We start from the raw sequence: 22,312 nt of genomic DNA on the forward strand, positions 1-22,312 counted from the left end.
AAAAGAAACACTTTTTCAATCAATTGTTCACAAAACTACGAGCATGCAATTCCAGAAACACAACAATGACAACAAAAACAGCTGAACAGCTGGCTATTATGGATTCAGAAACCAGCTAGGTGCGGCACGTAAAATTATTATTATTATTATTATTATTATTATTATTATTACATAAACCTTCAAAATGCTCAAGTGTTCATTGAATTTTTAATGGAGGACAGCAGTGTGTATAAAATAATGTAACGTCATAATAAAACTGGCCCAATTTACAGTAAGTTTGAGTGGTGTCTTTAAAAGTAGGAAAGATCACAATATGAAGATAATACCAATATTTAGGTTCCCTATGGGAATCAACATATATATCATATGAAGATAAAGTCGGAATTCAAGAGGACAAATTGGAACAACTATTCGTTTATAGGAAGGGGAGTTAGGGATTGGAATAACTTTACGAAGGGAGATGTTCAATAAATTTCCAATTTCTTTAAAATCGTTCAAGAAAAGGTTAGGAAAACAACAGATAGAAAATCTGCCACTTGGGTAACTGCCCTAAAGGCAGATCAGTAGTGACTGATTGACTGTTACATACATATACAGTAACGTTACATTATTTTATACACACTGCTGTTCTCCATTAAAAATTCAATGAACTCTTGAGCATTTTGAAGGTTTATGTAATAATAATTGTACCGGTTGGTACACCTCTACGCTGCAAATTTGAATTTTCCGCCTTAAAGTACCTCTCTACAGGAGAAACCCTGAACTGTAACAACTGAATCAACTCTACTGTTTATCAGAAGATGTCACTGGGTGTTTTTGATTTGCTTTTGTTGATCAAGAAGTGTGGACATTCTCTAACAGATGTCTCTACTAAAAAACTATGATAATGCATTCTGGTGCGAAGGAACAAACTTTCTTGGAGAAATTTTGTATTCATAAGTTTTGTCTTTACTAAATTTTGTTCTTTCATTTGGGGGTTGGCAAAATTAAGCTTTCTTTCCGCCTGTTTTGAATTTAACCGATCCTAAATTTCTGTAATTAATTTCCTACCAATACGGTGTTTCTTCATCGATTTGTGTGTAACTTTTGCTGTTAGCCAATAAACGTTTGTGGGTGGGTCTTAATCATTCATGAAAGGTCTTGAATTTTCCGCGAGGGTGTAAAAACTGCTGATTTTCTTGTCTCCGCGTCAATTCAGTAACATCTAGCTTAGCGTGTGGATATGTAGCAGGGGGGGGGGGGGGAAGCGCCTCTTTCTTCGGGCAACAGATCTTCAACAAGATAATGGCCATTTAACATCTTTTCTTGCTAGCTCAGCAGTTTAACTCGTGGGGAAGGTTCGAAACCTTTAATATGTAACCCATCTCTTTAAAATGTAAATCCCTTTTCAGTCTATGTAAAAACTACAAATTTCTTCAACTGTAAATCGGGGATAGAGAGTGCTTTACCCTCTCGAGCTCCCCTTCATTTTTGAATTTGAGGAGACTATGTTCTCGTAAGCGTTTTTCTCTTCCTTCTTAATGTGTTAAATTTATTTTGTATACTAGTCACCTCCAAAGATTGGGATTAGCTGCCGTGTAATCGGCCTAGTGCCTCTTAGGTTTTAAAATGTGTATTTAGGAGAGTTAACTCATGCCTTCATTCCTTTTCCATTTAGAGCCATTTAAAGTAACCTATTATTTTTCATTTTAGGCACAGTAGAGTGGGTACAAGTTACCCCTGTTTATTTATAAGTGTGCCTTGAGGGCAGTTTGTAATAAGGTCCGTTTATGGCCTCTTAATAGGCTTGAAGGATTGAGAGCGGGTCAGCTCTTTCTGGTATTTTGAAAGGTGCCTCAGGGAGGCGTGACATTTTGATTGCTGGGAGCTAGTGCTCCATGTAATTAGGGGCGTTCTTCCCTTTGGTATTTTGTGGTTGTGAGCTGAGAGCTCAAGGATTGATGAATTTGGGCTCATAGCCCAGAATTTGTAAAGACCCCTTAACTTGTGCTTTCTTTTGTAAAGTTGCATTGTACCTGATTTTCTTTGTTATTTCACCTAGGAAAATTGTTAAATGTTGTTATCTGTTGAAAATATAACCTTTATTTAAATTTTAAATTCATCTTTAAGACTTGTAGTTAGACCCATTCCAGCCCGCACCTTCTCTCACCTCTACCTTCCACGGATAACTCCGTAACAATAATAATAATAATAATAATAATAATAATAATAATAATACGTGCCATAATTCTGTCCTGAAAGAGTTCTTTTACATGCAGGTACATCTACTGATAAGAGATTACGATATTTGCACACCTTGAAATATCACCAACCGGGATTGAACCTGCCAACTTGGGCTCAAAAAGTCAGCAATTCTACCATATGAGCAACTCATCTGGGCTCGGTTATGTAATTCAGGAGTATTACTGTAAATTACATGAATTAAAAACCAGAGAATAGCCTGGTGTTTACAACAGATGTTTATTACATGTACCAATAAATGTTTCATGACAATAGACTACTTCATATAATAATAATAATAATAATAATAATAATAATAATAATAATAATAATAATAATAATAATAATAATAATAATAATAATAATAATAATAATATCAATCAATCAATCAATCAATCAATCAATCAATCAATCAATCAATACTGATCTGCATTTAGGGCAGTTGCCCAGGTGGCAGATTCCCTATCTGTTGCTTTCCTAGCCTTCTCCTAAATGATTTCAAAGAAATTTGAAACTTATTGAACGTCTCCCTTGGTAAGTTATTCCAATCCCTAACTCCCCTTCCTATAATGAATATTTGCCCCAGTTTGTCCTCTTGAATTCCAACTTTATCTTCATATTGTGATCTTTCCTACTTTTATAAACGCCATTCAAACTTATTCGTCTACTAATGTCATTCCACGCCATCTCTCCGCTGACAGCTCGGAACATACCACTTATGATACAAATTCTTATAACTTTGTTAATTACCACCTACTCAACACAATAAAAACGCAGTACAAACTTACATATTTATTAAGATGTTTATATGGTACATGCTTCGCTCCTTTTTCGTGAGCATCATCAGCCAATTATTATTTACTTAAGGTTATATAAGATCATGAAACAATTCTTTTGGATTAAGATTATGCCTATAAAACTAATTGACAAATCTTATAATATTTTACAAGTCATATAACAATAAAATTATGTCTTTAAGTTAAAACATATTTGTCTAAAATCTATCTAAGTATAACATTTTATTGACAAAACTCATCTGGTGAACATCCTTAAAAATTTTTTTTTTTTTTTTTTAACTTTTGAGATCTGGCTAATTGTATTGATTCAATGTTGCTTAACTTCTATGATTGTTGTTAAAACTTTGTAAACTATATTGACAATTTTCTGCAGTTGATGATTTTAGACAGATTATAGACCAATATGTTTTAAAGACATAATTTTATTGTTATATGACTTGTAAAATATTATAAGATTTGTCAATTAGTTTTATAGGCATAATCTTAACCCAAAAGAATTGTTTCATGATCTTATATAACCTTAAGTAAAAATAATTGGCTGATGATGCTCACGAAAAAGGAGTGAAACATGTACCATATAAACATCTTAATAAATATGTAAGTTTGTACTGTGTTTTTATTGTATTGAGTAGGTGGTAATTAACAAAGTTATAAGAATTTGTATCACAAGTAGATCTTCAATACGGACAAAGAAAATGAAATTTATAACCTGCAACAAACCACTTAGTCGAGCAGCTCTTCTTCTTTTTCTCAATTCTTCCCAACCCAAACATTGCAACATTTTTTTAACGCTACTCTTTTGTCGGAAATCACCCAGAACAAATCGAGCTGCTTTTCTTTGGATTTTTTCCAGTTCTTCAATCAGGTAATCCTGGTGAGGGTCCCATACACTGGAACCATACTCTAGTTGGGATCTTACCAGAGACTCATATGCCCTCTCCTTTACATCCTTACTACAACCCCTAAACACCCTCATAACCATGTGCAGAGATCTGTACCCTTTATTTACAATCCCATTTATGTGATTACCCCAATGAAGATCTTTCCTTATATTAACACCCAGATACTTACAATGATCCCCAAAAGGAACTTTCACCCCATCAACGCAGTAATTAAAACTGAGAGGACTTTGCCTATTTGTGAAACTCACAACCTGACTTTTAACCCCGTTTATCAACATACCATTGCCTGCTGTCCATCTCACAACATTTTCGAGGTCACGTTGCAGCTGCTCACAATCTTGTAACTTATTTATCACTCTATAGAGAATAACATCATCCGCAAAAAGCCTTACCTCCGATTCCACTCCTTTACTCATATCATTTATATATATAAGAAAACATAAAGGTCCGATAATACTGCCTTGAGGAATTCCCCTCTTAATTATTACAGGGTCAGATAAAGCTTCACCTACTCTAATTCTCTGAGATCTATTTTCTAGAAATATACCAACCCATTCAGTCACTCTTTTGTCTAGTCCAATTGCACTCATTTTTGCCAGCAGTCTCCCATGATCCACCCTATCAAATGCTTTAGACAGGTCAATCGCGATACAGTCCTTTGACCTCCAGAATCCAAGATATCTGCTATATCTTGCTGGAATCCTACAAGTTGAGCTTCAGTGAAATAACCTTTCCTAAAACCGAATGGCCTTCTATCGAACCAGTTATTAATTTCACTAACATGTCTAATATAATCAGAAAGAATGCCTTCCCAAAGCTTACATACAATGCATGTCAAACTTACTGGCCTGTAATTTTCAGCTTTATGTCTATCACCCTTTTCTTTATACACAGGGGCTACTATAGCAACTCTCCATTCATCTGGTATAGCTCCTCCGACCAAACAATAATCAAATAAGTACTTCAGATATGGTACTATATCCCAACCCATTGTCTTTAGTATATCCCCAGAAATCTGATCAATTCCAGCCGCTTTTCTAGTTTTCAACTTTTGTATCTTATTGTAAATGTCATTGTTATCATACGTAAATTTTATTGCTTCTTTGGCCTTAGTCTCCCCCTCTATCTCGAAATTATCCTTGTAACCAACAATCTTTACATACTGCTGACTGAATACTTCTGCCTTTTGAAGATCCTCACATACACACTCCCCTTGTTCATTAATTATTCCTGGAATGTCCATCTTGGAACCTGTTTCTGCCTTAAAATACCTATACATACCCTTCCATTTTTCACTAAAATTTGTATGACTGCTAATTATGCTTGCCATCATGTTATCCTTAGCTGCCTTCTTTGCTAGATTCAATTTTCTAGTAAGTTCCTTCAATTTCTCCTTACTTCCACAGGCATTTCTAACTCTATTTCTTTCCAGTCTGCACCTCCTTCTTAGTCTCTTTATTTCTCTGTTATAATATAGTGGGTCTTTACCATTCCTTACCACCCTTAATGGAACAAACCTGTTTTCGCACTCCTCAACAATTTCTTTAAACCCATCCCAGAGTCTGTTTACATTTTTATTTACCGTTTTTCACTGATCATAGTTACTTTTTAGAAACTGCCTCATGCCTGCTTTATCAGCCATATGGTACTGCCTAACAGTCCTACTTTTAAGACCTTCCTTTCTATCACATTTATTTTTAACTACCACAAAAATAGCTTCATGATCACTAATACCATCTATTACTTCAGTTTCCCTATAGAGCTCATCTGGTTTTATCAGCACGACATCCAGGATATTTTTCCCTCTGGTTGGTTCCATCACTTTCTGAATCATCTGTCCTTCCCATATTAACTTATTTGCCATTTGTTGGTCATGTTTCCTGTCGTTCGCATTTCCTTCCCAATTGACATCTGGCAAATTCAGATCTCCCGCTACAATCACATTTCTTTCCATGTCGTTTCCCACATAGCCAACTATCCTATCAAATAATTCTGAATCCGCGTCAGTGCTACCCTTTCCTGGTCTGTACACTCCAAATATATCAAGTTGCCTATTATCTTTAGAAATGAGCCTTACACCTAGAATTTCATGTGTCTCGTCTTTAACTTTTTCGTAGCTTACAAATTCTTCTTTCACCAGAATGAACACTCCTCCTCCCACCATTCCTATCCTATCTCTACGATACACACTCCAGCGCCGTGAGAAAATTTCTGCATCCATTATATCATTTTTCAGCCATGATTCAACTCCTATTACAATATCTGGTAAATATATATCTATTAAATTACTTAATTCTATTCCTTTCTTTACAATACTTCTACAGTTCAACACTAACAATTTTATGTCATCCCTACTTGATTTCCAGTTCCCTGTTCCCTTATCACCGCTCCCTAGGCCATGCCGTTTCCCTGAATGTACCTCCCTATTACCCTTTCAAACAAATTTCCTAACTTATATGTACCACTGTGGTTTAAATGAAGGCCATCCGAGCGCTGATCCCTATCTCCTAACCACCCATTAGGATCTAGAAATTTCACTCCCAGTTTCCCACATACCCACTCCATAGTCTCATTTAAATCCCGAATCACCCTCCAGTCAGTATCCCTCCTACACAGTATTCCACTAATAACAATCTCCGCTTTCTTAAACTTTACCCGTGCTGCATTTACCAGATCCCACACATCTCCAACTATGTTGGAACTTATATCAGCTTGCCTTATGTTGTTGGTACCAACGTGAAACACTACCACCTTCTCCTTCCCCTCCTCCCTCCCTTCTACTTTCCTCAACATCTGCCTCAACCTAATTCCTGGATAACATTCTACCCTCGTTCCCTTTCCTCCACACACTTTCCCCACTTGTGTAACGATGGAATCCCCCATGACCAGAGCCTCAACCCTACCCACCTCATTTGATTCCTTCCCCTTCTGGTCAGCCCTGTCTTTCCTGATAGCTGCAGAAGCTACTTCCTCCTCCCTTTTCTCCTTCCCATGACCCTGTTCCACCTGTCGTTTCCCATCCTCTACTCTACATTTCCCTTTCCTACCTTTTCCCTTCCTTCTACTTCCACACATCTCACCAACAGTTCCCTGTCCCTTATCTTCCCTCTGTTGTTCTACCTGGAGTGACTCGTACTCCCCTTAGAACATTAGACCACCTGTCTTCTACAACTCCCCCCCTTTCCTTCCCCTCCCTCTTGTACACCTACTGTAACCTGTACATTGTTTGAGGAAGTCCTATCTTCCTTCCTGTCTTCTGTGAGAATCCTAATTATCTTCCTCAAACTTTCCAACTCCTCCCTCATACCCCTCAATGCCTTGCCACACCCACAGTTCATACACTCGCGCTCATTAGCCATTCTTTACGGAAAAAAATTAAATTAAAAATAACTTATTTGCAAAAAATAAATGAACGGAGGGATATATTGTCTGGGACAGTACTTGAAGATCACACAACAATAAGGTAATTAATATAAGACTACAACACTACAATACTACTTAGTCGTGCTCTATTTTTTATCCTACAACCCCTAACAGGATAAAAACTGCTGTTAATTACTGAATATCGAAAGTAATACACAAGAACTACACAATTCCAAACTGCAATTAAGCCTACCCTAATTACAATAACAGTATTTAGTAAGAGTTTCTACGGATACCTCTACTACACCAGTACTACACAAATATTGTACAATAATAAAATAAGCACACTAAATTCTAATAGGATATTACTCGTATACTACTGTACAGTACACTACAGTAATTTTTAAACTACTTTCAGACGTATCCTAATTACGATACCGGTACCGTATATCAGTACTAAGCACAACAGAAATGAAATTTGCAAGAACTACTGTACTCAAAGAATACCAACGAAGCTAAATGCTTAGACAAATTATTATTAGTATTACAGTCTAATAGATACACACAAAAGATAATACACGAATATAGCAGGCAAGATACGGCACTATCTAAATGTACTGTATCTATACTACAATGTATCTACACTACACTACACTGCGTTTGGTTAAATGCTTAAGTATCGAAAGGATTGCCGTACACGAAGAAAAACACAAATATAACTGGCAAGATACTATCTAATATATTATACCTTATCTTCACTATAATTCTACTGTAATGTGGTTGTGTGATTATTACAGCTGGTGGATTACTATTATTTTCCCTACTCCACGGGACGGAGAATAAAGGTGTCCTTAATTAGGCCTACTGAAAAATACAAGGTTGTCTACAATAATTTCTCAAATATTTCTATCAAAACTACTCCTACTACTCCAGGGACTTGAACTGCAATTACTGGGATATATGAGCTTTATTATTATTAGCTAACCGCTCATAAATACTGAAAGATCGAGGGAGCGAAATATAAATTACGGATACTTTAACTACCTACTCAGAAGTACAAATGATTGGAATACAAGATCAGCTGATTTTTATTTATATTTACTTGACTACACTGCTCCCTTTGTTCACGACTGTAGCCAACAATGCAATATTTGAATATGAGGAGCGACAATAATCATTAACAATACAACGACTGTTAACTATTACCGTGTAATTTCTTTAACTACTTTTTAAATGGAAGTTTACAGGCGTATCGTGTTTTTTAATGTAGTAAATTATTACCTTCGCGATAGTTTGGACGGATATCTATACGAAATACCGGAGATATTTCGGCGGAAGTTACGGTACTATTTCTTGTGATAATCTGCCTTTGAAAGTATTATACCAACGAACCTACAGATATTCACAAATATTTTTAAAGATAATATTATTACCTAAAGTATTTCCTAAACCTAAATTAGAAACAAGGTACACCTAGCTACCCTACTTAACCCTAGAATCATAAAGTCCCTCCAGGGTAACACGAATCATAAACTTTCGTCTGTCAGACTACCAAAAAGAAAAGCGCTTTAATAAGCATAAACCCAATATTTTACACAAAATGCAGAATATTAAACTTAAAACTACCACACGTAGTGATGACAATACACTCTGGTCAGTTTTTCTTCAATAGGCACATTCAATGCACTGTTTTACCTGGTGATCAAGACAAATGTGCTTCGGCATGTCTTACAAAGGAATCGGGTTTTTCTTCTTTTCTTTGATGGACAAAACGCATCAACTTTTCTTCCTTCAGCAGTACCTGATTGAGGCTCTTCAGGAATGCCATCTTTTCCAAGAATTTCAGCAATGGTCCTCTTCAGGCTGCACCTCAAAGTTGGTGTCTGAAGTCTCTCTTGCAGCTTTGGAGCCATTAGCATTTTGGATATATATCCTCTGAAAACTCGCGCCTTGAAAGTGGCTTTTGACCTTTTTGAACCATCTTATGCACATAAATAATGTATCCATTGGCAAGTGATGTATTAATCGTACTATAAAAGATACACATTGGCCATCTCGGTTTTCTTGAAGAGGACATCAATGTTGACATTTCATCGAAAGTGTCCACGGCACCTTTAGTTCCATTGTAGTCTTCTGCCATATTTTTTTCCGACTGGCTGCTTTTGTTCTTACTTCATGGCATGCAGAAAGGAGGATTACATTGTTGTTTGGTTTTCCTTTATAGGATACCATTGTTTTTATACCATCATAACAAAACATGGAGGACCCAAACTTTCTTCCCTTTACTGTGTTCATCTCTGGTGGTATCTGTGGCTTGTCACTTCTCATTGTTCCAATGATTGTCAAGTTATGGTCGCAACGCAGAGAATCAGCCAGACGAATTGAGGTGAACCAATTGCCGGTAATAATATTTCTCTTTGATGCATGTATTGGCCGGGTAATTTCATTACCACTAATGTCTCATGAAGAGAGTGGTTCTATGTCTAATTCAGAAAACACTGCTGTTATCAATTCATTATCATGCGCTAGATTTTTACATTTCAGTATCCTATTAAGCTTGTGTATTACTTACAAAAAACATTACTGTAATAAACCTGATATTCACACTATTTACAGCTATGTACAAATCACGAATACTTTCACAAATCATAAAGTTTCGTCTCTCAGACGACGGTCATATCGCAGCAAACAAACAACTGGACCTTTATGCTTGAAACCAAGGTCAGCACTGATTGTTGACAGCCGGGGAAGAATAGATGGAGGAGGAAGGCACAGTTCATTAGCATCTGGAATTTACCGCGGAAACTAGAGGGGTGCGTAGTCTGGGAGACGAAAGTTTATGATTCTAGGGTTCACCTAGAAAACGTAATTTACTGAAGACCAACTGAATTACTTGTTATAAAATTTTAATAAATATCACTACTCCCAATTTCTACCAACAAGCACCAAACACCACTATATAAATAGCACTAAATGAATCACGAATACAAAAAATTAAGCTATTTCAATAGGTTTTAACAACTTTATCACTACAATAATGCAAGAGCTCTCTCAACAGCCAACCGTTCTCAAGCGCATCCAACAATGAAATAATAATAATAATAATAATAATAATAATAATAATAATAATAATAATAATAATAATAATAATAATAATAATAATAACAACAACAACAACAATATTAATAATGGAATTACTACAAGAAAAAGAGTCATATCACTTAACGCAAAATTACTGGAAGCTTTATATGCCTCACAAACCATATCCCTTGGAGGTTATTTTAAAATGACAGAAATTGTAGGTGGCCATGACTATATCATTACATATACAGTAAAACCTCGATTATCTGTTCTAATGCCCGGGAAGGGGTGAACGGTTAATTAAAAATAAATGGATAATCCATAATACTATTTTTTTTTGCTATTGGCTTTACGTCGCACCGACACAGATAGGTCTTATGGCGACGATGGGACAGGAAAGGGCTAGGACTTGGAAGGAAGCGGCCATGGCCATAATTAATGTACAGCCCCAGCATTTGCCTGGTGTGAAAATGGGAAACCACGGAAAACCATCTTCAGGGTTGCCGACAGTGGGGTTCTGACCCACTATCTCCCTAATACCGGATGCTGGCCACACTTAAGCGACTGCAGCTATCGAGCTCGGTACTACTAATTTTAATGGACTTTAAAGTACATAAAATACATACTGTATAACCTTAAAATGCAGTACATTAAACCCTTTTTAAAACCAAAATTTAGTCAATGCTTTAACAATACATCCTAAATATTCACCTAAATTACCAGCAGACCATAAATAATTAATTTACCTGGTGTCATTTAAGCTGCTTTAAAAAATCTGTTACTTTTTTTTTTGCACTCTCCTACAACTTATTTTCTTCTTTATGTCTATTCTGAGCTTTCTAATTACAAGAATGTCTGAAAAATCCATATCGTCCTCTTGCTCCAAGAATTCCATTAACGTTTCAACCGACTCCAGTGCGGTCTGAAGCGGTACGCAATTGTTTGTGACGCACTCTTCTTCCCCATCCCCCTCACTTTCACTCGTCACTTCACAGCCGAGTTCCTGTTCGCACTTTTATTTACTATTTTGTCATCAGTTAAAATGTGATGCCCAAGCAATGAAGTCACTCCTCAATGTTACTTTCATCCACTTCTCAAAAATGAATGTTATTTTCAATAGTCTTCAGGATATCTTTGATCATCAATCCTTCATTTTCACCTTCATCAGTGAACCCATGAAAATCGTCAGCAAGCTCTTCAACATCAACATACAATTTTCTCCACGATCGAGTTATGTTTTGAGTGGTTACTAGATCCCATGATTTCTGGGCAAGATAAAGCGCTTCTTTAAGATTGAGTGTTTTCCAGAACTCAACCATCGACATTTCTTCGGAAGGTAAGAGGCCTAGCAATTCCTGCTGAAAATGAAATGAAATGCGTATGGCTTTTAGTGCCGGGAGTGTCCAAGGACAAGTTCGGCTCGCCAGATGCAGGTGTTTTGATTTGACACCCATAGGTAACCAGCGCGTCGTGATGAGAATGAAATGATGATGAAGACGACACGTACACCCAGCCCCCGGACCAGCGGAATTAACCAATTATGGTTAAAATTCCCGACCCTACCGGGAATCGAACCCGGGACCCCTGTGGCCAAAGACCAGCATGCTAACCATTTAGCCATGGAGCCGGACAATTCCCGCTTATAATGCGCCTTAAAGGTTGCGATGACGCCTTGGTCCATCGGCTGAATTAATGGAGTTACCTTAGGTAGCAAATAGGAAACAAAAATATTTCCATCCTCTGATTTCAACTCTGTATCAACAGGGTGCGAGGGTGCATTATCAAGAAAAAGGACGGCCTTTAATGGCAAGCCCTTGGACGCCAAGAAATCTTGAACCCGCAGAACGAACTTATTATGGAACCAAGTCCTGAAAATATCATGTGTCATTCATGCAGATTTGTTATGACAATAATCTACTGGGAAATATTTCATCACTGTTTCTTTGAAAGAACACAGATTTTTTTACTTTACCAACAACAGCTAATTTTAATTTATGGGTGCCACTAGCGTTCGCATAGCACAAGATGGTAACGCGCTCTTTACTAGATTTGTGACCAGGAGCTGATTTCTCTTCAGCAGCTGCTAGTGTTTTACTGGGTACGCACTTCTAATAAAGTCTGGTTTCATCAGCATTGTACACTTGACTTGGAATGAAATTGTATCTCTCAACTATGCGCTTAAACTCCTATCTAAAGTTTTCTGCTGCACTGCTGTCACCACTTAATTTTTCCCCTTCGATGTTTAATTCTTGAATGCCATGTCTGTCCTTAAATCTCTGTAGCCAACCATTGGACACCTGTGAGGACCCTGAGAGCCCCATCTTTTCATGAAAAATTTGGGCCTGTCTTGTTATCATAGGACCACTAAAAGGTACACCTTTGCTTCTCTTTTGCTGAAACCATGAGAATAAAGCAACATCGAGTTCTTTTAAAGATGATGCTTTCATTGTTTTTCTTTTAGCAAGTCCATGCGAACTGCCAGAACTCGCTGCAAACTGCAACACTTTGTCTTTATTCTTCATTAGGTCCTGCACTGTTCTCACACCCACACCAAACCTTGATGCTAAATTTGAGACTAGTTCACCTTTCTTAAACCGTTTGATTATATTAACTTTATTTTGTATGGTTAAAGCTACACACTTTCTTTTTACTGCAGATTTCCATCTGAACATTTCTCGGCTGTCAGAATGGAAAATAAATGTTCAACTTTATCAGTCACTCTCACATTTCCTTACTTTGCACTACAGTACAGCATGTAGCCTACCTGTCTATTAATAGCGGAGGTTGACTATGACAGACCGCTAGGCTGGTTTCCGATTCCTGTGCATTGTGAAATATTTAGGATGCAGTAAACTGTGGTGAAAATATTTAACCTTGACAGAGAACGATATGAAAGATTTACGTACGGTACTCGGAGATGTTACACGCTATCAAATAAGTTGTAGGTATCATTCTGAAGTAGAAATGACCAGCATACCATACTCGACGCTCCGTGGGCTGGGAGAGGGCACATTACAGTACATTTTTTGTCAACAATGGAATGGATAATAAAGTTTGTGACTGTTGAATTTGAATAGCATCCCTCTTCTTTCGTAACAGTTAAAAGTCAAATAATTTTGCACAACATAAAATTACGTAGCAAAAAAATGTATGAAGTCATGTCTCCAATACCGATTGCCTGTCTACGCGCGTGTACGTAGAGTAGTTACTGTACGTTATGATCGTGGACTCAGGAGTCGGAGAGTCAATGTACATTGATATTTAGAAATTTCATGATCCGTATTGAAGTGGGATTACAATAATTGAAATTAAGAGGGTTCCTCCTATTCAATACAAAGATTATAGTCAATGTACAGTTGCTGCAAAACAGAATACTGTATCGAGATACCTTGACGTCAAGAGCCGGGCTGAGTGGCTCAGACGGTTGAGAGGCCACCCCAACTTGGCAGGTTCGATCCTAGCTCAGTCCGGTGGTAAGGTGCTCAAATACGTCAGCCTCATTTCAGTAGATTTACTGGCACGTAAAAGAACTCCTGCGAGACAAACTTTCGGCACCTCGGCGTCTCTGAAAACCGTCAAAGTGGGACGTAAAACCAATACCATTATTATTATTATTATTATTATTATTATTATTATTATTATTATTGACATCAAGAGTAAGCTCATTCAGTTTTGGAAAGACTGAACATTGCTTTTAAAAATCAAGATTTTTTGGGCGATGGATAATTCGCAGAACGGTTAATCGAGGGACGGATAATCGAGGTTTTACTGTATGAGGAGCTCTGTATTAGTACTATTACAATTCTGCTTTTTCTGAATTGATATAGATTTGTTGCTGTTGTTACGAAACTTAAAAGTCATCTTTGAAATATACACTTACTGGTGTCGTTTTTTTTAAATAGTAGTTTCTTGGAAAATATGAAAATTATGGTGTTGTGAAGGATTAGTGACAGTTGCTATAAACAAGTCATTTATATTCTTTGAAGATTAATGTTTCCTTATACAGTGAATATTTTAAAATTATGAAATTCTATACATTTTATATGTATTTTATCTATACCGTGAAGTACTTTGCATATTAACCTTTTTATTATTGTACTGTATAACTTCCAACATTAACTTTACCGTATAATCCCGAATACCACCCACACTTCTTTTCCCTAAAATATTGGTTCTAAATCTTGGGTGCGGGTTGCATTCTCGTAAATATTTACTATGTTTACGTGGAGTATTGAAACAGATTTGAATATGGTTACCGTACTCAATATACCACATGTAAATGGGCATTCAGGTCTTATTGGGTTTTAGTTGCATTCTAGAAAACAAGATTAATTTTTTCTCAATATGGTCACAGCGGCATGTGAACGCGAAATGTAAGGTAATAAAATATGGTAAATCAAAGAATATGGGTAAATATGCGGTAAATACGAAAGCCGCTGCTGCGGATGCTCGATCGTCATTTGTTTCACAAGTGTTGCTGGCATGCTGAGTGCGCAAATAGCTGATCTCACGGGATATCATACTTTGTGAGAGTCGAGACTGTTGGTTACGGAAATCTACCTCGCTCACACTCGAGTTCTGTATCTGTCCTGTAAAAGTGCTGTCTCGATAGTAAGCGATGGATTCAAAATGGCATCTGCGGTATTTATTGTACGTGAGAAACTTAAAGTTGTAACCGAAACTGAAATATACGGAAATTATACCATTGGCAGAAAGTACGATATTGATGATTCATGTATTCGTGATTGGCAGAAGAAGAAGGAAAACTTCTAAAATGTAATGGCGATCACAGAGTGTTCCGCTGGCGGAGTGCAGTGTTTCCGGAAATTGAAGAACGACTCCACAAATTTGTGATAGAAAAACATGAGTTAGGATATGGTGTTTCTAGTGAAACCATCAGAACAGGTGGTAATGAAAAGCAATGATGCACGGTAATGTTGTGCATATTAGCGGATGGAACCAAATTCCCTCCATATGTGGTTCTGAAAAGGTAAACACTTCTGAAAAGAAACCTGCCGTCCGGTGTTATTGTTAGAACACATGAGTCTGGCTGGATGGACAGTGCGTTAGTTGAGGGCTGGGTGAATTGCATTTGGCAACGTCGCCCGGGAGCTTTGTTACAAAAACGAAACATGCTTGTGTTGGACAGTTACCGAGGACATACAACTGACGCTGTAAAAGATATGATGAGGAAAGGAAAAAACCGATCTTGCGATAATTCCCGGAGGACTCACTTCTGTTCTACAGCCGTTGGATGTGTGCATGAACCGGCCTTTCAAAACTGCAAAGAAACAGTTGTACACCGAATGGATGTCTGATGGTGATCACGCGTTAACACCAACCGGACGAGTGAAGAGGCCTGAACTGGGACTAATATGTAGCTGCATCAAGACCACATGGGCACGCATTCTCAACGATCTAATGTCCCTTTAAGAAATGTGGAATTTCAAATTCAGTGGACAGTAGTGAGGACGACTATTTGTGGAAAGATGCCAGTGATGAAAGTTCCTATGGTGAAACTTCAGATGACGACAGTGAATTGTGAATGATCCGAGTATTGGACCGATTTTATTTACAATTTTTGTGATGATATTATTAATTGTAAGCTGTTTGAATTTATATTTGTGGTATATTTGAAGAAAATTAAATAGGTATGTAAGTCATTTTATTTTTTATTTTTTTCCGTATTATGCCGTCTCAAATTTAGGGTGCGAGTTTTATTCGGTGGCGGGTGGTATTCGGGATTATACGGTATGTGGAGTACATAATCTCTCCTGCCCAATGCCAACCTCACCTTCCCGGGATGAACAAACCTGTTTACACAGACGAGGCTCTGTTGACCGAGTCATGGCGGTATAACTGTTACATCAATAACGGAGGAATTGCTGTAAATTCAGCTAGTCCATTAGCAGAGAGGTTGCAGCCCCACCAACGGTCTTACTTCCTTCAGGATAGCAACCTGTCGGAAGGACATTTGATTGCTTTCAAGTCTTGCAAAAGGAAAAGAAACCGGACCGATATTAAAGATGACGAACATGGCAAAGATAAGGTTAATGATAAGGACAATAAGTGGAAGAAAAAGAATATATTTAAGTGTGCTACATGGAATGTACAGGGAATAACACACAAAGACAATCAACTAGATGACATTCTCTCAAAAAAGGACATCTCAATTGCTTCAATCTCTGAAACCAAACATAAACTACAAGGCTCAAAAGAAACAGTAAATCACCTACAATTCTACAGTGGGGTCAAACAAGAGGGAGTCATGATCATGACACACAAAAGACTTAGATCAAGAATAGATAACTACACTTTCTGGAATGAAAGAATTATTTCGATATCCAGAGGCTTTATAGATGTTTATGCCCCAGTAGAGGGACGATTAGAATAGTTTCTATAACAATTTACAAATTAATAAGCAAGATATGATACTTTTACTGGGAGATTTTAACGCCAGAGTAGAAAATCGCAAAATTCAGAATATAGGAACAAATGGGGTGGAAACTTGCATTAGTAATAGAAGGTAACTTAATGACTTTGTTCTCTTCAATCAGTTAAAAATAATGAACACCATGTTTCCACATAAAGATAGTCATACATGGTCAGCTAGGAATCAGCGATCCATCATTGATTATGTTATCTGCAACCAAAAGGTAGCAGAATTAATTTTAGATGTTAGAAATGGAAACAGTTCTTAGTAGTTTCACCAGTCTGCATAAATCCAAGATGGATGAAGCAAAATACACCCTGCTTGGAACAAAAAGAAACAACTTATAAAAAATGGTCTTTTAAGAGATCAAAGCATGAAATGGCTATACTAAGACTTAATAATCTAATTCAAGCAAAACTAGTGAGTACCAATGTAGAAGAAGAATGGTCAAATATTAGCTTAGCTTTGAAAGAGGCAGCTTTTGAAATGGAAGGAAAAAAATGGCCTGAGAATCTGGGATGAAGAGATAAAAATGGTCATAGCAGAAAAAAGAGATGCTTACAAGAAATTTCTGTCAATTGGTAAAATAGAAGATAAGCTAAAATACAATTATAAGAGAGTAGTAGCTAAACGAGAAGTTGCAAACAGAGAAAGTTGGGAGAATTTTGTATCTCCACTGGAAACAGATTTAACAAGACCACAACCACAAACTTATAAAATTCTGAAGAAATTCAACAGGGAAGTTAAGGTAGAGGTAAAACTTGAAACAATACCACCAAATGACTGGCTTAATTATTTTCAAACACTCTGGACAAGTTCAAAAATTGAAGTGTTAACTTTGTCAATATCTAACAACTAAACATTGGAATCTATAACATTAGAAGAGCTAAACCAAACTTTGAAGAAACTAAGGAATGGTACAGCACCTGGAGAGGATGCAATACATGCTGAATTGTTCAAATATTCAAGTAAAACTCTCAAACAAAGATTTCTCAGCTTTTAAAATCAAATTTGGAATGGAGACAATCCACCAGAAAGTTGGCACAAAGCAATAGTTATCCCTCTTCATAAAAAAGGTGACATTAAAAAACCATTAAAATTACAGAGAAATTAGCACTGTTAACTCAGGTTATAAAATATATGCAAATAACATTAAAGATAAGTTGCAGCAACATTATGAAGATAAATTGGGGAATGAATAACAAGGTTTCCATAAAGGGCGCTCTGCACTGATGCATATTTCACTATGAAGATATTAACAGAAAAACACAGAGAATTCAATTTGGAAACCATTTGTGGACTTTAAAAAGGCCTTTGACTGAGTAAACAGAAACAAATTGCTTGAAACTCTAAAACAAGACAATGTCTCTCAACAGATTATTAACAATATCTACAACATCTACAAATCCAAACTCATTCCTGTAAAAATGAACAAAAACCAGAGTGGAAATCAATAAATGGTGGTGTGAGATGAGGCTGCGGACTCTCCCCTCTACATTTTTTATAATATATATGAATGCAATAATGGAAACTTGGAAACAAGGACGCCATGGATCAAGATCAATAAATAGACGCCTCGAACACCTAGACGCCATATTATATGCTGATGATGATGCATTGCTGGCTACGATGGAAAATGACCTACAAAGATCAGTTTTCAATCTAAAAAATGTTTCCTCAGATTTTAATATGATTATTTCAACAGCAAAGACAAAAATAATGGCCTTCAAGGCAAGAGAACAGATTCCTAGTAAAATATGTTTAGATAATACAACATTGGAAGAGTAAATGTGTTCAATTATCTCGGGTACAACTTATCATACCAATCAGAATTAGATATACCAGCAAAAATTAATAAATTCACAAAAAATAATAAATAACATCACAAAACCATTACTTGTTCAGAAACATACTCAATTGCGCCTTTATAATACACTAGCTAAACCAACACTTTGCTATGGATGTGAGGCAAAGCGCAGCTAAATAGCATTGAGGCAACAATAATCGCTCATCAACTGAGATGGTTAGGCCATGTTCACTGCATGGGTGATACCAGGCTTCCCCGCCAAATTCTTTCTGATGAACTTTGCTCCAGCAGTAGACCTCATGGAGCCCCTCTTAAGCGTTTTAAGAACCAGATTAAACACATCATGAAGACAACTGGTATAGATACAGTATACAGACATGGGAAGAATTGCTTTGCATCATTCACTGTAGCAAAACACTACATCCACCGCTGTCAACTTGTTTGAAAGAGAACACCGCAGACATCAAGAGGCCAAGCGACAAGCAAGGAAAGTCTGTGAATTACAACCACGCCCTCCTCCATCCATTCAGTGCGATTTGTGTAGGCGTATATTTTATGCCAGTATTGGTCTGTTTAGTCATTGCAAACGCATCCATAAACTGAGTTGAACTGGTCAATGTATGGAGGAAGAAGTTATATCGCGACCTTAGAATGACAAGGTTCTACCTGACAAAATTTGTGAAAGTCATATTTTTACACTACAGGGTTCTATTTGACTTGTTCTATTCGAAAACAAGCACTATGATGCCATCTGTGAGAAAATGTGGAAACTACAAGTGTGACAAAGTTCTATCTGCAGACCGTATAATCACACTTAAACAAGACATGGTTCTATCTGCGAGTGTGGAGCAGATAGAACCTTGTTTTGTTCCACCTTTTTTCCGGCTAGCAGATACACCCTTGTCATTTTTACTTCCTTGTCGAATGTGAGCGGAAAGCAGTGATTGGCTGTTCGTTAGCCAGTGATCCAATAAGAACACGGTTTATAATATTTTCATCCAGTCACATCTGCACAATCACCATCCCCGCAATCCACGAAGCAGAGCTTGTACAGGCGTATCTTTGTTACGGAGTACAATCTAGACTTTCACAAGCCGAAGAGTGATCGCTGCGATGTGTGTGAAGCTTATAAGGTTTCGGAGGGTCAGCATATAACAACCGAAGAGCAGAAAACAGAATTCGAAGAGCATTTCCTGAATAGAACTCTGTCTCAAGCTGAAAGAGAGACAGAAAAAACCAGGACATACTTGTATTAAGTTTTGATCTGCAGAATGTGATTGCTTGTCCTAGGGCAGAAATAAGTTAGAAGAAAATTGAACACGTATAAAGTGACCATTATTTTGTCAACAAGACAAGTTTACTGCGCTCTCTGTACTGAAGTACAATCAGGAAGAACAGGAAATGATATCGCCAGTGCATTCAGGGTACTACTGGATCAAGTAATCGCAGAGAACAGTATTGATGAACTGATAACATGGAGCGACTTGTGTGTTCCGCAGAACAGGAATGCGCATATTTCGTTTGCTGTGTTAGATTTTTTGAGAGACAACAATGATATGAAGCACATCCCAATGAAATATTCCACTCCAGGTCACTTGTGTATTCAGGAAGTGGACAATGTACATAGTTGCATTGAAAAAGCCATGCAGGTTAATGAATTTTTCTTGCCCGTAGAACTAACCAGAAGCCACGCGCAAATTCGTTGAGAAATTTAAAAAGAAAATTGGTAGGAAGTGGTCTCACAGAATGCAAGATGCAACACAGTGCATTCATGAAGACATTTTTGGAGGATAAGAAGGTGAAAACCATCAGGCCAACAAACAAGTTCAAATGTGCTCTTTGAATGGACATAACAAAGAAAGAAAGAAAGAAAGAAAGAAAGAAAGAAAGAAAGAAAGAAGGAAAGAAAGAAAGAAGAAGAATGGCATGCCAAATAACACCACTAGGCCTACACCACAGCAGTTTGCCCTGAAACCCTAAAAGTTATGCCACTGAGTGCTTGGCCCTCACTCACCATGGTGAGATAGAAAGGATCCAAATAAAAGAGAGGGAATTCTTACAAAAGATTTCCGGCCCAAGTCACAATTATCTCGGGTACAACTTATCATACAAATCAGAATTAGATATACCAGCAAAAAATTAATAAATTCACAAAAACTGCAGGAATAATAAGTAACATCATGAAACCATCACTTGTTCAGAAACATACTCGATTGCGAGCTCTCAGATGTTACGAGGAAGTTGTCTCATGTTTTATAATCTCTCCCAAATACCTAACATCAAAATATCACTTAGAATTCTTGATTTTATCATGATGAAATGTGACATTGAGGGCAACAGACTTAGTGGGGCATTCCTCAGAATAGTTTTGGAAGTTGGCAATAGGAATTTTAGCCAAACTCATCCATCCTTGTCATTTTACTGAAAAATATCTTGCATAAATGATTTCATTCAGAATACTGGTATACGCTGTTACAACTCACCACCCAATTATAACAGTATACTGGGAGATACTAACGATAGAAGTCAATACAACCTAAATCAGATAGGCTACCTTAGCACAAAGACGCATCACATTACTCTTCGTATCATCACCTCCTAATGTAGTAAGGTCAATACAAGAGATAGCTCGTAAAAGCCATGCTGCCTGCCAGTTCTTTTTGACGGCACGGTGAGATGTCAACGATGCTGTTCGTCTATTTACTGCTGGCAAGTTCACATGAACTTTGTTCAGCCATTCAGTATCTAAAAACATGAAAATAAGATACCTATTAGATGTCAGCTAATATTTAAATAACATTCAGCCAGAGAACCAATACTGTAACACTATGCCAAGAAGTAGGCCTACTTTCTTCAAGATTATTCCAACATTTAAAAAAACAAAAAAAATTGAAACAATTCATATAAGCAGGCCTAATATTTAAAATATAATATTCTATACTGTGAGATAAATAACACGTGGACAATGAAATAGATACTCAAAAACAAACATTTGATCAAACACATAAATAAACAACATAACCTAAATATCTGTATTAAAATTCTCAACTATCCTACCAGTTTTACTTATATACACAAAGTCACTTTCAATCACTTAAACAGAAAAGATATCTAATTCCACTCTTCTAGCGCTTCAAACTATGGTTGTGACTTGAGAAGTGCCCCAATTATTATAACATAACCTAAGTCCCATTAACAACAAATTTTGTTCCATGAAAGATAAGGAATTTAATGAAAAGCTTTTATACAGATCCAGCATACCTAGATTGCATCCCAAATTATTATTAGGCATAGTGGTAAATTACAAGTTATTTGGAATATGTAAATGGTAAGTCTTCAACACACACAGTAGGCTATCAGCTACAGCTACTGGCCTTCACTCACTGACTTATCTGGACTACAGCTTCCAGCTGCATTCATAACACTGGTATCATACTGCAAAGTGAGTCAAAGCATAAATTACACTGATATAAAAGAGCAAATTAATATTTTATTCAATAATAAATCACATAATACACATTTCTGCTACATAATACAATTAGCAAAATATAGTTATAAATAATATCATCATGTAAATTCAAAGGTTAAGTACTTCAGTGCCATGTTTTCACAATGATCTTTTATTGCACAGACAGAGATGCAAAGCTCAAGAGGATGGTAGGGGGGGGGGGAAATAAAAAATTATGGTACATAAATAACTCAAGAGTAA

At 36.8% G+C, this 22,312-nt stretch overlaps 1 protein-coding gene across 5 annotated transcripts in view; it reads right to left on the reverse strand.

Annotated features, from left to right (window-relative positions):
- The window catches only part of Dera (deoxyribose-phosphate aldolase), a 145,093-nt gene extending 123,085 nt beyond the window's left edge, over positions 1–22,008 (reverse strand). For all 5 annotated transcript variants that reach the window (XR_011017514.1, XR_010858460.2, XR_010858459.2 and 2 more), the window contains exons 1-2: positions 21,865–22,008; positions 21,158–21,348 (exon numbers count right to left, since the gene is read on the reverse strand). Coding sequence is in view for 1 of the 5 variants with exons in the window: in XM_067134897.2 (XP_066990998.1) it covers positions 21,158–21,348; positions 21,865–21,895 (222 nt within the window). In the remaining 4 variants the exon portion in view is untranslated. The remainder of the gene's footprint in view (positions 1–21,157; positions 21,349–21,864) is intronic.
- Positions 22,009–22,312: the final 304 nt, after the last annotated feature.

This window comes from Anabrus simplex, chromosome 1 (assembly GCF_040414725.1).
Source record: "Anabrus simplex isolate iqAnaSimp1 chromosome 1, ASM4041472v1, whole genome shotgun sequence".
In the NCBI taxonomy this organism is placed as follows: domain Eukaryota; kingdom Metazoa; phylum Arthropoda; class Insecta; order Orthoptera; family Tettigoniidae; genus Anabrus; species Anabrus simplex.